The sequence below is a fragment of the Bradysia coprophila genome, unplaced genomic scaffold (genome assembly GCF_014529535.1).
Source record: "Bradysia coprophila strain Holo2 unplaced genomic scaffold, BU_Bcop_v1 contig_232, whole genome shotgun sequence".
NCBI classification, from domain to species: Eukaryota; Metazoa; Arthropoda; class Insecta; order Diptera; family Sciaridae; genus Bradysia; species Bradysia coprophila.
Window position 1 is genome coordinate 5,436,018 of NW_023503493.1, and position 18,129 is coordinate 5,454,146.

General features: G+C 36.0%; 1 protein-coding gene across 2 annotated transcripts in view; it reads right to left on the bottom strand.

The window, feature by feature from the left end:
• The window catches only part of LOC119076040 (hemicentin-2), a 151,397-nt gene that overhangs the window by 51,450 nt on the left and 81,818 nt on the right, over positions 1 to 18,129 (bottom strand). For both annotated transcript variants that reach the window (XM_037182664.1, XM_037182663.1), the window contains exons 5-8: positions 4,827 to 4,970; positions 3,977 to 4,171; positions 1,252 to 1,400; positions 1,069 to 1,180 (exon numbers count right to left, since the gene is read on the bottom strand). In XM_037182664.1, the coding sequence (XP_037038559.1) occupies positions 1,069 to 1,180; positions 1,252 to 1,400; positions 3,977 to 4,171; positions 4,827 to 4,970 (600 nt within the window). The remainder of the gene's footprint in view (positions 1 to 1,068; positions 1,181 to 1,251; positions 1,401 to 3,976; positions 4,172 to 4,826; positions 4,971 to 18,129) is intronic.

An 18,129-nucleotide genomic window follows, 5' to 3' on the forward strand; every position in this document is an offset into this window, starting at 1 on the left:
ACAAATGGTCCGTTCCTCTTAATGTGAAAAACGTTGTGTTGACCTCGCCACACTCTGGCCACAAACACCACACTCGAAATAAAATTTCCAACATTTTTCCCCTTGGTTAACAAATAACTATTGACTTTCTATGTAAAAATGTGTTCCATTTTTCTTATGATTCGCTTAACATTTACGTGTTCTCTTAATACTGTACATTTGAGCACATGGTAATAGTTAGGAAAAAACTATTTTCCCACTTGTGCGGAAAACGCTTTTTCGCACTCTAAAGGAACACTCTTTTTTCCGTGTACTATAATAATCCTCCTCATTGCGATGTAACAAAGAGGCAAGAAACAGTTCAATTCTGTCACTTCAATTAAAAAAATAAAATTAAATCGGCGACTGAACGATGATCCAGCCGAATTTAATTTCATATTAAATTTCCCATTTGAATACGACGGAGATGAGACCCCCGATTATGGAATGGTAAAATTCATATAATAGGTCATTGTTTGTTTACATTGAGTGTTTATAAACTCCCCGGTGGATTTATGGGTTCTATTTAAAATGTCCATTTGAATTATTCATCAAAAGCATGCATTTTGTTGCAAACATTTTCGTTTTATTTTTTCTCTGCTCTGGATTTTTTATTCCGTATTTGTTTTTGTGTACTGGGTATATTAGTAGTATGGGCACTTTTGATTAAATAATTCTCGTTTTGTTGCATTTGAAAACCACGCGCGTTCACCAGATTATTATAATAATGTACACAATGCATAACACTCACACACACACACACCCACCCAAAACAAAACGTGGTGCATGTGAAATGTGGATCGCTCAAGCGGTTCATATAAACTACCAAACAATAAATTATGTAGATTTATGATATGATGGCGAGTTTAATTTTATTATTTTAATTAAATCATAAATTTTGAAATGAGAGAAATATAATTAGTTTAGGAATACAAAACAATGTCGTTACAGTGTTATAATAGATGTTGTGTTGCATAGTGCAGCCATGCATTTTATACTCATTGAATACAATAATATTGTTGCATGTCGAACACTTAAGGCGATACTCACATTTGATGTCCAATTGAACGGATAGTTGTTCCGACGATCCAACCGAATTTTGTGCTTGGCATGTATACAGACCAGCATCTCGTCGGCCAACTGGGCGCAATTGGAGAGTTTCCTATTTTTTGGAATATTTTTTTGTTTTTTTTTTTATGATTTCAAATTAATTGGCGCCAAATATCTTCTCACCTGTAAACTGGCTATTTCCGAGCGACCGGCTCGTCGCCATACTATACTTGCAGGTGGATTGGCGTCAGCCTCACACCGAAGTATCAACGAATCCTTGCCTTCCTCTAAGTCGATTTGTGGGGCACCGAGTAAACGGATGGTAGGAGCATCTGGAAATTGTATTAATTGCTAGTTGAATGAAATGTTTTACGGAATTTTGATAGTTCGAAATCATTGACATTTCGAATGATATGGCCAGAATCAATGATTTTCAACAGGAACGCCGAATTGTGTAAAATTTTCACTTAACAGCATGAGAAATGACATGGGACACTGTTGTAAATTATGACTCTATTTGACATGAGCGATATTCTACTGGTATGCTAGGTGCGTCGGCAATGCATATCTTGTCATATTGATGAGTACTGTCTTTTGTTTCACTGACCTCATGAATTTGGCAAACTCTATTAACATTCATTAACAGTTTTCGCGAGCTTTAAGCTTGGCTTCCAATTTTCCTATCGACATCCAAAATAATCCGAAAAATCTAGTGTTTATTTGTGGAAATCACTTTGCCTTATTTTCTTGAATTTTCCCGCCTTTTACTAAATTTTCCTTTATTTAAAGGCCCGTCATTGGGAAATGACAGGACAGTTTCCCGAAAATGTATGTAAAATTTTATCACAAAAATTCACCGAAAAAATTCAAAGAAACTCACCCATGATGCTTTCCATTGTATTCGTGCACCGTCTCTTTATGTCCCCAAGGCATATTTAAACACTAAAACACTTTTTACTCGATGCAAAAACAAAAAGTTTTTTTTGTTTTGTCGTGACAAAAACACAGAAAATATTTCGACACAACTGTGACACTCCGCTACTATAAGTACTAGAATCAATGTTTGCTGTGTTCACTTCGGCGGTAAAATATTTTCATTCAAAAAAGTGTCGGACATTTAAAAACAATCATCAAACGGTTGACAAAGGGTAGCGTATACATTTAATAATGCTCATCGACCATTTTTTAAAGCTTTACGAGAGCTCAGCGGACATTCTCTCAACGATGGGAGAGCATTTATTAAAAATGTAGCCTCTCGTAAGACTGCGCTGAGCGTAAATAAATGTTCGTTCCTCTTTAGTAAGCTAAGAAGACTTCGCGAAGTCTAATTATGCCACCTCTTTGAATAAAAATATCGGCTGAGTTCTAATAATTCTCCGCTGAGCTTTAACAAACCTCCGCTGAGCTCTAATAATTCTCCGCTAGGCTTCAGGAAGTGTCCGTTAGGCCTATGCAAGTTGCAGGAAGGCTTAATGGAGCGAATCGGACACTCAGCGGAGATTTGGCTAAGTGGAGTCTTATTAAATCATAGCAACAATTATTAGGTATCCGCTGATGCTTATTGACTGTTCGCTTAGCTTCATTGCCTTACTACAACGTGCTAAGGTCTGACGGACTCTTACTGAAGCCTAGTGGAGAATTATTAGAACTCATTAGAGGTTTGTCAAAGCTCAGCGGACAATTATTCGACCTCAGCCGATATTTTTGTTCGAAGAGGTGGCATAATTAGACTCAGCGAAGTCTTGTTAGCTTACTAAAGAAGTGGGAGAGGTTACAATTTTAATAAATGTCTACCATCGTTGAAGTGTCGGACACTTTTTTGAATTAAAATATTTTACCGCCGAAGTGAACACAGCAAACATTCATTCTAGTCCTTATAATAGCGGAGTGTCACAGTTGTGTCGAAATATTTTCTGTGTTTTATCGCGACAAAACGAAAAACAAAATTTTGTTTTTGCATCGAGTAAAAAGTGTTTTAGTGTTTAAATATGCCTTGGGGACATAAAGAGACGGTGCACGAATACAATGGAAAGCATCATGGGTGAGTTTCTTTGAATCTTTTCGGTGAATTTTTGTGATAAAATTTTCCATACATTTCCGGGAAACTGTCCTGTCATTTCCCAACGACGGGCCTTAAGAAAATTTGAAAAAATTTGGGAAAATTCAGGAAAAAATCGGGAAAATTTAGGAAAAATTTAAGGGAAAGGAAAATTTTGGGAAAGACTGGTTCACTGAAAAGCTAGCAAAAGTAACCTACATTGTTCCAACTGAAGAAACAAATTAGTAGATAAGTGTTCGCTACATTTAGAAAGTAGAATTTCCAACAGGACCGACCGATATGGGTCGAAAAAAGCTCTTTGGGAAAATTTGTAATTTACCTTTCATTCATACAAAAAAAAACCTTCGAGCATCGCCCAAACACCAATAGAGCCAGATCGTGCCTGATTCCAAAAAAAAAATATTTTCATGAAATATCACTGAAAAGCCGGATTCTGAAGAAGTTACAATAAAACACTCAATTATTAATGGGACAGACGAAGCGAGACAGTTTCTACGTATGAAGAACATTGCCTTGCACGGTCATAACGCATTTAACCTTAATTTATGGCGTGCACATGACTTCTGAATCGAATTGGTCGGAGTATATTTTACTGAGTGTCTGGGAGAATGAAAATTATTGGCGCAAATACAATGGAGCTAAAACAGTTTGTGTACGTACACTCATCACTCAACTGGAATATGAAAAATAAAAATGCAACAAAGGAACAACCTGCTAATAACGACGTTCTCGAATGTGTAATTCACCAATGACCCGGCGTACATAGTAAAACCAACTTAATATTCTGATCCTGGCCGAATCCTAAAGCCCTTAAAACCATATATCCATTTGCAATAAAATAACACTCACACTTGACATCCATTTTCGCTTCGACCACAACCGATTTTGCTGCATATGACTCATGTATTGCCAAGCACTTTAATATTTCACCATGTCGTTCTCTCGTTGTTGGAATTTGAACAACAGATGCAGCTGACCATGTTCGCGGATTATCTGGTTCTGTTGCGTTCGTTTGCGGATGAAGTGGTGATACTTCTTGGTCGCCTGGGTATAAAATTGTTCAAAATTATCTGGGCACAATTTGCATGCAAATTGAAATATGAAACGGAATAAATTTGTTGGAAAATTAATTAAATTTTATCTCTCACACTTTTTCCCAACAATAATAATACCGACGACGCGGAACGCATTTAAGCTTACAAAAAAAAAGGGAAAGAGCTTACTGAGGATATTCCTTTCGGCCTTTTTTTATTCCGTCTTTATTTGCAACGTTAATTAATATATTCAAGTGAAAATAGGTCCGACACTGTATTAGGGACTTATTATTGGGGGATTATATTTCATTTTAAGTACACTTTCGAGTGTCTCTCTCTCTGTTTTAATTCTAATTCGCGATTCTGTTTGAGCGAACCATATAATCAGAATGATACTCGTCGCCTATTTAAGAGCTTCAAACACAATTTGTTTACAGTAAAAGAATGCTAAATAGGTAGACAAGAAAATGGATTTCAACGAGAAAAATAATATTTGAAAAAGTCCACTTTATACAGTCAATTTATTGTGGGAAGTATGTATTTGCACAGATGCTGTGCAGCACATACTTTAATAAATGATTCGAATAATAAAAGCCAAGTTATTTTTTTATGAAATCTTAATTGAGTTGAATATATAAACACAGCACAGACGTAGAAACACTTACCCAGAAACCATCGAAGCAAAGCAGGTGGATTGCCGTAGTGAGAAACACATTTTACCGTAGCCATTGCCTTTGATTCAACAGTTACATTATGTCCGGGAGGCACATGTACACCCTCATGTTCTAAACGAGGACGTTGCGGTGCCACTGAAATGAAATAAATGAAAAAAAAAAGTGAATCAATGGAATAGTTTATTGGATTTGTCGGTGGGAATTAGTCTGGTTTGAATTAGGAGCTTATTGGGAATTCATTTTTCTAATTTGTTCGATTGAAAGCTCAAACAAAGAATCCAATTTTAAAGGATTTGAACTGCTGTTGATGTGTTTAGTATAAACATTAAACCGAAGTGACTATTTGCACCTGAGTACAAATAGTATTATTGTAGATGCTATTTGCACACGCTCTGTATGTTTTTGTAGAGAGCTGCGGGAAAGGAACAAGAAAATCACATCACAGACCATTATTTTCATATGTGACAGTGCCACAAAAATGATAAACTTGAGAGAAAATCTCCTCTTCATCTAAATCATTTAATTTAAACAAATGGAGGTTCTTAGGAAAGCTCTCGAAGAGCTCTGGGAAATATCATCATTTTTAGACCCGTACGAAGTACTGGGGTCTTATAGGTTTACGCTTACGTTTGTAACACGTCGAATTGGACTCCCTGAGTAATGGGAAACCTATTGTGGTTGTCTAGAGATGCCAAATCAGTGAAAAAAAATGTCCGTCTGTCCGTCTGTCTGCACGATAACTTGAGTAAAACGCATCCGATTTTGAAAATTCTTTTTCGCAATTCCGGTCCATAATCATCACCTTTCCATGCATCCACTTAATGTCGTTTTGAAGGTATTTATTTCACTGTATTTCTGGACACAGTGCGATATTAACTTTTTTTCGCACGCAATGCGATATCAACTTTTTTTTGGCACGCTAAAGAACCTATTACCTTCAACAAAGGCTAAATTTTTATAAATAAAAATCTTGCATTGACCAGAAATCGAACCCCCGACACCCAAAGGTTTTTGAACACAAAGCAGCGACTACAGCCATTCAGCTATAGAGTCACACAATTATACCGAACGTATTGTTGAAGCGTATACACAAAGCATTGACTAAGCATCTTCGAACTTAGCCTGTCTTTTGACATTACCAAACGGGAAAAAATAGTTATTTATCTACCAAGGTAGGTATGCCGGTATTTTTTCGCACACGACGTCTTGTCGACCTCGGCTTCGCCTCGGGTCGTCAATCGACATCTAGTGCGAAAAAATACCTTCATACCTACCTTGGTAGATAAATAACTATTTTTTCCCGTTTGGTAATGTTAAAAGACAGGCTAAGTTCGAAGATGAGTGATTTTGGATCGACCCCTCCCGAGCTGTGGCCCAATAAGTGCTTCATGGTTTTTCGAAGATATCTCCGGACATTCAAACGTTACACTTGTCAGTGATACGTCAAATAAAAGGTATTTACAATACCGATCGACAAAAAAAAAGTTTATGGAAATCGGATGACCGACTCGTGAGTTAGACCCCTTGGTGTGAAACAGGCACAGGGCGGCAAGCAGTTTTTGCTTGTAGGTCGGCCACATTTGAACATATTTCGTCTGTTTAACTTAATTAGATAGGTATTGACCGTACCAATCATGGAAAAATTTTGTTCTCCGGAGCGTGAGCTAGGTCTCTTGGAGTGAGCTCTTATCTGGCTACTCGGCCGTACAGTGAACGTGGAGTATTTTGTCAATATCTCGAGTAAATTTTGACCGAATTTCATGATTTTTTTTTGTTTGAAAGGTATTAACGAATGTAAAGCGTCGGTAAAATTTCCGGTCTCCTAACAAAATGGCTGCCGGCGGCCATATTGGATTTTATTAAAAGTGATATAAAGTGGGAAAAATGATGCTTAGAGAGTTTCTGTTAACATGGAAATAATGTGTTAACTGTGAGGGGTTTCAGGGATTCCATATATGGACATCTATATATACCTATATACAGCTATATTGAGCTATATACAGGCATATAGAGCTATATAATAGCATATTCATCTGTGAAATGTTTATTTATAGTGAAATATAGTTAAATATAGCGGTATATAGCTGTTTAAATAGGAATTTATGAAAGTTGACTTCGTACGGGGCTGTCTATATTGCCTCCGGCAATTTATTTGTATATGATAACAAGGCAAAGAGTGGATAATGCAAGTGATTTTAAAGCGCAAATAGCTTTTCAGTAGAGAATAAAGTAAAAGAAATGAAGAGTTTCACAGTAAAGGCTTTTGATACAAATAAGTGTTTCGTACGGGTCGGTGTTAGCTATGTTTTATACTATTTTTAAGCGACTATATCTTTGCACCTATTGGTCGGATTTCGATTTTTTTTTTGTAGGAGCTGTCGACATTTGTGAGATTTGTGAGTGCTATATAAAGTCAATCTAACCAATGGTTCGAAAGATATATTCGTTTAAAAAACGGTAGGATCAGTGATGTTGCCGACGATATGTCAAAAATATCTGAAAGTTTTCAGAGTTTTATAGGTGAGGAATGTACAGATACGATGTTATCAGAGTACAGAGTTACAGTGCTGAGGGAAGCATTATGAAGATATTTGTTCTAGCGTGATGCATTCAATTCTTAAGTGCAATGGACCCTTGCAAATTTGTATCCTACATTTATGAGGAAAATATTCGTTTTTATGAGTAAAACCATTAAAGCACGCAAAAATGTGTTACTTTTAAAGGAAAAATCGGTTTGTGGGATAACTTATCCCACTTGGAGAAACCTTTGCAGATTGTGTAAATTTATGTAATCTGCACAGGTTTCTCCAAGTGATGAGTTATCTCCCACAAACCGATTTTTGCGTGACTGAATGGTTTGACATTTTCAAAATATGATTTCGGTTCAGAGAAATCATCAACAAACGAATATTTTTACGCCTAAATGTAGGCTTCAAATTTGCAAAGGGTCCGTTGCTCTTAACTTGTTTTAATTATGTTAGTGAAAGTGTACATAAGACATTGAAATATGGCTCTGTTATGTAAGAATAGAATAATGAGAGAGGAGCATCACATATAGACATGAATAGCATGGAGATTCTTCAGTGCACTTCCAGTTGAAGGATTTAAAAAAAATGCGAAAACATTAAAGTGATGGTCTAAGGTGGTTTGCTTGGTATATTCCCGCAGGTCAACTCGATATATTTTTCAGACGATTATTTCGCATTCCTGCGACAATTTACAACCGGATACAAATCTACCAAGTGAAAACTGGTACGCAGCGGACGTCAGATACAAATAACATTCAAGGTCACACCGCTAAGGTAGAACATATCTTACAAAATTTCTGTCCAAGAGATCCTTCAGCTGTTCAGTCTACGCAGACTGGTGTTGCATTATTTACTGGTAACGCAAAGCTTACTAAATTTTTGTAGGTGAATGTTGCTCACATGACACAGAACAATCAAAGTTGTTTAATGGCTGTACACAGCACTGGGAACTATAATGTTTCCGTTTATCATCCAGCAGCGATCTGAGTAACCTGATTACATAAGACCTTGGGCTATCTGCATGATTTCCTCCATTTCCTCTGGAACATCACTTGCTACAACTACATGTAATGCAAATGTTCATTGTGCCTTTGTTGTGTAACAGCAAAAAGGAGAAACACGAAAATCGCGATGGTAAGTGATACTCGTGTAAATTTTTCGCTTTACACTCGTGAGCAATTTTCCATCAATTTAATCGTTTTATGTATACAATGTATTGTATGTGCCTTTAGTTGATGCATCAAATTTATGTGATACGAGTAGCGAGCTTTTTTTTATGGCATCATATAACTTGCGTATAGGGTAAAACCACCAAATACGGGCCCACTAGTGTAATACGATCCATCAACACACTTCAACGAAGTCCATCTATGGTCTTTTCTTTTGTTTGTTCGAATGAACAAACGAAACGACAATAAATGTATCTCATTACAACAGGGAGCTCTTATTTGGTAGTTTTACCCTATATGAACAACACTTTCGTTCGTATAATTTGGTTCAAACACATTTATTAGAGAGCTCCATCAAAGCGACGAGAAGTAGGGAATAAAATGTCGCGTAAAATGAGTCGTATGCTGTTGATGTTAATTATGGAATTACTGATGAGCATTCTTTCCAATTAAATTCCTTTTTGCAGGATCCAGTGAAAATGTGAAATGATGACTGGGAAATTGAAAAAAGTTGCAAATTTGTGATACGATAGAGTGGGTTGCTAATTCATTTATGACTTCTGTTTACGAAGGAAGGGTAGACATTTTGATTGATTTAATTCGAAAGGTAAAATTGACTTATCGGTTACATTGTCACACAGAACGGCCAATGCGTGGTAATAGAAAAATAGAGTAGCACGTCATGACAGTGTACGATGTAATTACACATTTTTGCAGTGTTTCAAGATCATGTGATTAGAGTAAGAACTATTTTATGGACATAGGCAATATTTTGTTAGTATGCCAGGTGCTTTGGCAGGACACAAATGTTTCTTCAATTTCTTTCTAATTGAAAATTCATTGGAGAAGTAGTAGATTCTCAAGTTATTATTTTGATGAGACTTAAAAATCGGCCTACCAACTACTTAGGAAAAGTTCGGATGAGCTCTGGAAGGATGTTCGAAACACCATTCTTTAACCGGGGAAACATTTTTGAAAACGCATGAAATTTTTACGCGCGAAAATATTTAAATATTTCGTCATGATAGTCATCCCGAGCAAAGCCGGTGACACCCCACTAGACAATAACAATACAAATGATTCGTTAAAAGATTCTCCTTTAAATGTTATTAATAGGTCTGACAATCGAAAAACACCTACCAGATTCAAGTTGATGTAATTATAGACATGTGCACAGCCTTCAATCTACCCATTAGTTTAATGACTGTATTCCGTTCCAGATATATTAAATTGTAGTGTGACAGTTATAGTGTGAGTATAATCTAATATAAAATAGACAAAACCCGAAATATATTTTAACGTCGTCATATCAACTTAAGTTATCGTCAAGGCGATGTACGTTCTGCTTGTTTTTGTTCGAAGGAATATTTTAAGCGACCGATAAACCATACAACAACAAAAGTATTTTAGGATATTCTTTTCGAATCCAATATCAACCGATAAATGTCTAAAGCTTATACGGATAGGCTAAAAAATAGGATTTTTTTTAGCTCGATTTGGTAGCCCTTGAATTTAACAAAGGAAATATTTCCTAACAAAAGTGGACTGAATGAGAAGTGTTTGGTCAATTGCCTTTGGTCTTTGGCTACATAGCAAGGGAGGGTGAGGATTCAGACTCAAATTAGGTAGCCCTTAAATTTAACAAAGAAAATATTTCTTTACAAAAGTGGACTGAATGAGAAGTGTTTGGTCAATTGCTTTTGGTCTTTGACTGCATAGCAAGGGTAAGGACTCAGACTCAAATTAAAGTTACATTTAACTGAAGCAGATGGAGTGGCAGTCCGATCAGCTGGATCTTCTTGGACTTTATTGCCGATATTGCTTTTCAATAGGTCAAGATACGCAGTCAATGTCAATATATTATTTACAAAGATTATAGAACTCATGAAAAACGTTTAAATTTTTAAATTTTTAGCCCCGTACGAAGTACAAAGGGGCTTATAGGATTACGATGCCGTGCGTAATTGATGGAATTCGAAGCAGACGGTAAGGGCAAAGTGTTTGCCTATGTTCATATATAACGAATCCGCAATAAAAATTTTGTCTGGCCGTCTGTCCGTCTGTCTGTCCGTCACGTCGATATCTTGAGTAAATCAAATCCGATTTCAAAATTTTGAGTGGACCGTGAGTTAGGGCCTTAGAAGTGAAATGCTTCTAGGGCCCTATGTGTATTTTTCATAGAACTCGAGTAAATTTCATCCATTTTTCGTAATTTTTGTTCCATTTGGAAATGTTTTCAATTTACTTTGCCGTGATCGCACAATGTTTTCTTGTTGACCTGGGATATAGCGGCGGATTGAAAAGACAGTTTTAATTTTGGTGCAATATTTCGCTCTGTTTATTTAGAGCTTCTTCAGGCATCAACTTATTTACTAAAAATTTAACTAACTGATTGCACTTGCATGAAAATATCACAGAGTCATTTCGGTTTGTAAACAAAAACATTGACAACTCCTGAGTTGCCAGGAGTTGTCAATGTTTTTGTTTACAAACCGAAATGACTCTGTGATATTTTCATGCAAGTGCAATCAGTTAGTTAAATTTTTAGTAAATAAGTTGATGCCTGAAGAAGCTCTAAATAAACAGAGCGAAATATTGCACCAAAATTAAAACTGTCTTTTCAATCCGCCGCTATATCCCAGGTCAACAAGAAAACATCGTTCCATTTGGAAGGTAATCAAAGGCCGAATAGAATGTTGTTGAAAAAAAATTAAATTTGGGTCCTTGGACTAAGGCCACTACTAGGGCCCTATGTGTATTTTACATAGAACTCGAGTAAATTTCATTCGTTTTTTGTAATTTTTGTTTGATTTGGAAGGTAATCAAAGGCCGAATAGAATGTTGTTGAAAAAAAAATTAAATTTGGGGCCTTGGACTAAGGCCACCACTAGCGCCCTATGTGTATTTTACATAGAATTCGAGTAAATTTCATCCGTTTTTCGTAATTTTTGTTTCATTTGGAAGGTAATCAAAGGCCGAATAGAAAGTTGTTGAAAAAAATTAAATTTGGGTCCTTGGACTAAGCCGCTACTAGGGCCCTATGTGTATTTTACATATAACTCGAGCAAATTTCATCCGTTTTTCGTAATTTTGGTTTCATTTGGAAGGTAATCAAAGGCCGAATAGAATGTAGTTGAAAAAAAATTAAAATTTGGGTCCTCGGACTGAGGCCGATACTAGGCCCTATGTGTATTTATACACAAAAAATTAAAATTTTAGGGCTATTTGAAATTTTTGTTTTATTTGAAAGGAACGTCGTACGGGGCTTCGTAATTGCGCTATGCGCAATTTTTAAGATGTACACATTTCATAATAATTTTACTTTAACTACATTAACCGGCGCAATAGGCTTACGGTCAAAGTAGGGTGACAGACGCACTAGGGTCACGTACGCAATAGATATACGGGTTTGTACGGGGCTCAGTCGCAGCAAACGCTCCGACTGTTCTGATGGCTCGTTTTGAACTCCTTTCCTCCGCTACGAGTTTTTCAACCCATTGTCCAAAATTGTTAGACACTCCCTCCCAAAACTAGACGAAATTTGTTTACTGGGCGATACATCTCATCTCATCTATTTGTTCCAAAACAACCATCCTGATGTATTTCTCTAAATTGAGATCTTTCATAAGAAAAAGTCAAAAAGTCACTAAAGACCAGTTCAATATGAAACCAACTTTCACCAGACGATGAAAGTCGAATTTAAGGTTAAATTTTGATACAAACTTCCCAGTTGTGACTATTTTTAAGAAAACATTTTCCAATCTTTCGTTAAATTTTCACATATTTCCTTGAATTTCCCAATATTTATCGGGATTTTCACAAGTTTTCCCAAATTTTTTTAAACATTAAGGAAAATATGGGAAATTCTAGAAAAGTTTTCCTCAATTTTTGGGAAAATTTGGAAAGATTTAGGAAAATGCCGTAAAGTGGCAGATATTTGTAAGTTTCGTTGACAAAGGATTTTCAAAAAGACAATCCTCTGATGGTTTTCCTATAGTTTTCAATGGATTTTCAGATGATTTTTTATTGATCCTGGATCAAGTATTATATTCTTTTCATTTGATTTTTTTGTTCATTTTAAAGTATTTTCTGTAATTTTGTGGGTTTTATTTTGGATTTTCTACGAATTTGAGTATTTTCGTTCGTAAAATTTTGAAAGACTTTATAAGGATTTTCTTTTGGCTGACAAAGTATTTTCTATTAATTTTTGTACCTCTAAAAATTCAAAGAAAAGATGAGAAAATAGTCCCTGATAGCCAGTCCAGCCACTTTTCTCAGCTTGGATATATTGTAAAAAGCAAAAGAGTTCATTTGAAAATATTAAGATTCTTTGAGACCACCAAATAACTGAAACAATCGCCCATTCCCTGTTTTCGATTTTGTGGCCCCACATAAACATATGGACAAGGACATCAAAACTTCACTAAATAATCGTAAATCAACAAACAGAAAATAATAATATCATCAATTTTGCTTCTGTTTTTTTTTCTATTCTTTGTAGATTATAGATCCGTTATTTACATATGATAACTCAATATGGATTTGTTGTTCTGATATTATAATACATCGTAGAGATATATAAAGGCTGTTGGTGCTTCAAGGAAATATATTAGTCGTATATTTCCCAGCCATAGGATTTACGTGTATTACAATACCATGTATAGAATAAATCAACCCAATGAATATATTTGCTGAAAGAGGATTTTGCTTCGTCGAGGAAGAATGTCGGTTCATATTTCAAATTTGAATGGAAATGAATTTTTTGGGGGATTTTTCTTGTTGCCATTAATTTCGAAAAGTTTTGGCCTTAATTCAGGCTTTTCATTTTCGTAAAACGAATGTGTCTGCTCAACAAAACATCACCTGGATTTCATACATTTAATTCCAGAAGGTGGTGTCACACAAAAGTGTCTTCACTAGTGGTCTAACGGTTTTGATTATAAAGGCCGTTGCGTACGTACGCCAGAGATTTCGCTTACGTATTACCGCCGGTATTCTACTCCTACTAATTTCGCTCCCAGTACACTAGATGGCACTAGGTCTGTCGCATAGCTTATCACTGAGCACTGTAGTAGAACCGATCCGGTATGAAATAATTTCACCGAAAAAAATGTTTCGGTCAAACACTTTGGCTTTTCACGCATTCCCTTGAAATGTGCCGAATCCTAACATTTTGCTAAACCCTAAATGTCAGCCCTTCCAAGTGAGGGCGTTAACTGCGTTGAATTAATTTTTCTGTCAGTTAGGACTAAGTTCAATTTAGGTGCACTTATAGAGGGACCTCATAAGGTCACGATTGATGAAGGTGGACCTTGTGTATATCTCCGCCGTGACACATCGCAGAAAATCCGAATTGGTATTAAAATGAACGTGTTAGAGCCGCATGAAGACTGCAATTGAAAAGCGAAATTTTTGTCAAATTTCAATACGTCCATTTTGGCAACAATTAGAATTTTCTGCGGTGTGCGACGGCCAAGATGTCTCCAGGGCTATTCTCGTAGAGATCGTTAGAAAAGTCGTGGGACAAATGGGAAAGGTGACAATGTGGCATCGGTTTCAGTGGTAGTATGAGGGACTGATGAACACACAGGCTCTCAGTCTATTACCATATGTTTTGTAATTCAAAAGAAAATGTATCTTCGCCGTACCCTGCCAATTTTATGATAATCCTTAGGGAGAGTCGCATAATAGCAAAGATTATCTGCTTTCAACAGAAACGAATAACTTTCATATCTCATCTAATCTTCACTAACTACGCCTACTCTGGAAATATGATTCCGCGAGAATTAGCATGCCCTTTATAGAAAAACCAATAGTTTCGGGTTTGATCTTATTTACTAAACTTTCCATTACATTACCATCATTTTCTACTTCAATTCTCTGGAATTGAATGGGTTTATAACACGCAACGCCCAAATTGATAATCAGCTTTTGTCGAAATTGGATGCTGTGTGTTCCGTTGCTTTCAGTTAATTTAAGTTTATTTATTCCCACTCATTTTGCGAAATTCTTTAGAACATTTATCATGAAGGGCATTTGAACGCAATTGGATCGTTGATGGAATGAAACCTCTAAGCTATCACCATCAGATCATCTTAATCAAAAAATAATTTTTTTGTTTTGCATTTTATGCGTTAAAGACGACAATTTGGTTTTTATAGTAAATTTGGGTTAGAGGATAGACGTATATACAATCTCTCGTCACTGTCGAACCACTTCAATCTAAATAATATTCTCGATTCCTTTCCACACTTATTCTTTGTGTGTGTCTTCTTCGTCTCTTACTTCGTCTAAATAGAAAACATACGGAAAATCGTGCTTTATCCACATGTTTACACAAACAACCGGAATGGTTATAAAGATAAATTTACTTATCAAATTACATTGCGGGCGGAGGAGCAGACAATAAAACAAATCGCTGAAAATAGTCATGGTGTATTGATGTTGGTGTGTGGTTCTATTAGAATAAAAGCGAGGTAGATGAAGTGGAGTTTTATGGGTGAAAATTTTTAGGGTTTCTCCGTTTATATTCGCATAAAACACATCACAGACATTTCCCATTCGAATAGAAATCTATATAAAAGCGAAAAGCATCTTCTACTCTTCATCGTTGGGTTGCTGTTTTTTTTCTTCTTCTTCTTTCGTTATTCCTTCTTGCGGAGGGTCGATGTGAATCTAACAACGTTTGCGAAAGGCAGAAGAAAAAAAATGAATTTTAGATTCATGTCGTTTCAAATTCGGCAGAAATTCCTTTGCTTATTGAAAAACTTTGTTAAACTTTTGCGAAAACTTTTTGAAAACGGAAGTCACACCACATTAAACAATGTTGTTAAGCATTTTCCTTGATTTTTATTTTTATGTAATATCGGTCGCCTACGGGTATTACAGCGGCGAGAGCAAATAAAATTTATTTATAATAATGAGGTTATTTAATCACACACAAAAAAGTGGATGATATTTTAAGGATGGGAACGCTTTTCGGTCGGAGGAAACGATACGACGAAATGCGTAAGGATTCAATGGTTAATAATTTGAACGAATAGAACATGCTGACGCTATAAAAGATTATGCCTTTCGGAGTGGAATAAGATAATGAATTTATAGATACAAATTTGTTTAACAAATAGGGGTTCGGGAATGGCAAGAATAGAAAATGGGATTTTCGTACATATAAAAATGATTATTCACAAAACCGAGACATTGGAAAAAGGTCAAGTACAAACACAGTGTACAAAAATGATTGTGGGGGTGTGGGCGTGACGGGTTGAATGGAAATTGTATTATCGATAACTCCAAAGAAAAACAATTCAAATTGGAAGGGTAATCCGTGTATTTAAAGGAATCGGTAACCATTTCGGTGAAATTGGATCGAAATCAAAACCAGTCGAAGATTAATGCTTCCACTTTGCATGGATCTTAACGGTTAGGTGATTTTGAGCGTTCAGCTGGATGTTTGTAAATTAAATTAAATTAACAATTCGTGAACAGCTAGCGTATCGAGAATCTATTACTTCTTTTGGTGAAGTACATGAGTAGTACATGAAACCTCGTAATATTGTGTTGAATATTGTGATTTACCTACACGTATATCTTCATGTAACATCGATATGCATCGGCATATCTCTCTATCATTGTTATCAGTTAGTTCTTTAGTTGACACTGTTCAATAAACATCTTATTGAGATCACCACTGGTTTTACATATTTTAACAGGTTATGGGCCCAGTTCACGTAAAATAAATAATTTTTCGTCGGTGAAAAACATTTTGTATAATTAAACAAAGTCAAAAGTTTTTTAGTTTGGATAGATAGTTTTGGACGAAATTATTATTTATTCATTGCCAAAGTGGTTGATAAAACGTTATTGAACGGTTGGTTTTTGTCTGTATATTGTGTAAAGAACCTGTTTGGCTTGATTAATGGAGGATTGTTGAAATTCAGGACCGTTGGACTCGTGAAAGTCAGGCTATTTGAGATCGTGAGATAGAGAGATAGTAAATTACATCTTGGTACGTGAAAATAGTGGATTTTTGATACGAAACGGTGAATTTTGGTTGCACGAAAATTTAATTGATTTGGTGTATGCAATGGAAGTTTCCGGAGGCAACAAATAGCGGCAATCAAGGACGTTTGGTTCGCAATTAGCAAAGAACAAAGAACTCAGTAAAGCTCATCATCAAGGTCACTCGGACAACACGTTGCTGAGTATTGAAAGCGTCATCGACTATTTTTTTTCATCGCAGTTCATGTAACTTCATAGTCTGGAAGAACAATGGTTTTCATAGTCTATCCGCAAATAACATTAGACGATGTGGTGTATGGCGCTTGGCTCGTCATAGGTGTACAAAATGGAACGTTTGTCAAAGTGTTGTTCAACATTGGAAACGCTGGCATTTCGGACAACATTTTGCAGGAGATATGTCCAAGATTGGAAAACAGTTCATGGGAGACTCGTGACGAAGTTCGTACAATTTCATTGGCTTTAGTCACATTAAATGAATCAGCTTGGATGCTTGGCATTAAGTACGCAGAGGATGTTAGTGTGCTGTTCGAGAAGGATTCAGAGGACAAATCAGGGAAATCTGGCGAGATTTTAAGGGTGAAGTCCAAATGAATGAATCAAAAGCGATAAGTGACATCGAGTACGAGAAATATGCAAGTGAAATGACTGATAAGGATTCAAAAGACAAAGACAAACGGGAATTTCAGTTTTCAATGTTTTGTGTTCCTAAAGTTGAATATTTTTTTTATATTTTTCCGTTAGATAGTGTGCGATCAATTTGTTTTTTTCTTTCGTAAAAGTTTTTTAATTGATGAAGAAGGTCAATAAATAGGGAGAGTAAAGGTAATTTAAAATTTATTTGACCGTACGTTGTTTGTGTAATTTTTGATTTATATAAGTGTAGATAAATAGGGAGAGTGTTGAATATTGTGATTTACCTACACATATATCTTCATGTAACATCGATATGCATCGGCATATCTCTCTATCATTGTTATCAGTTAGTTCTTTAGTTGACACTGTTCAATAAACATCTTATTGAGATCACCACTGGTTTTACATATATTAACATATTGGAAAATCGAATCTGGTACTTCATTTGATTTACTATACGTTTTTGTATAAGAAAGAAACCCCAAGCTAGAGATCGTCATTCATTATTGAAGTCGTTATCAATAACAGATGATTAGCCGTTTATAAAGGAATAGGTTGTGACGACGGGAGTCAGACTGGCGTTGGCATGTGGACTTTTTTTAATTTTGATTGCGATTCTATTGTTCGCATGTTCAACGGCTTTCTGAGTGCACTGTATATTTTACTGAAAAAACTGTAGCGCGTCAAAAACATAACGAATGACAGCTGGATTGTTTGCGAGAGTATCAATGCATTTTCTATAGATTTTTGAGATAATACTCTTTCATGCAGCTAGAGGTGTGCGCCGGTCAAAAATTCTCGGCGGCGGCTAGCCGAGTGTAGATGTGTCGGCGGCGGCGCGCTGAAAACGATATTTCCCGGCGGCTCGGCTCAGCCGCGGCGCGCCGATTTATTTTGAATAATTTAAAAAAAATTTAAAAATTCATAGAAAAGTCAATGTTT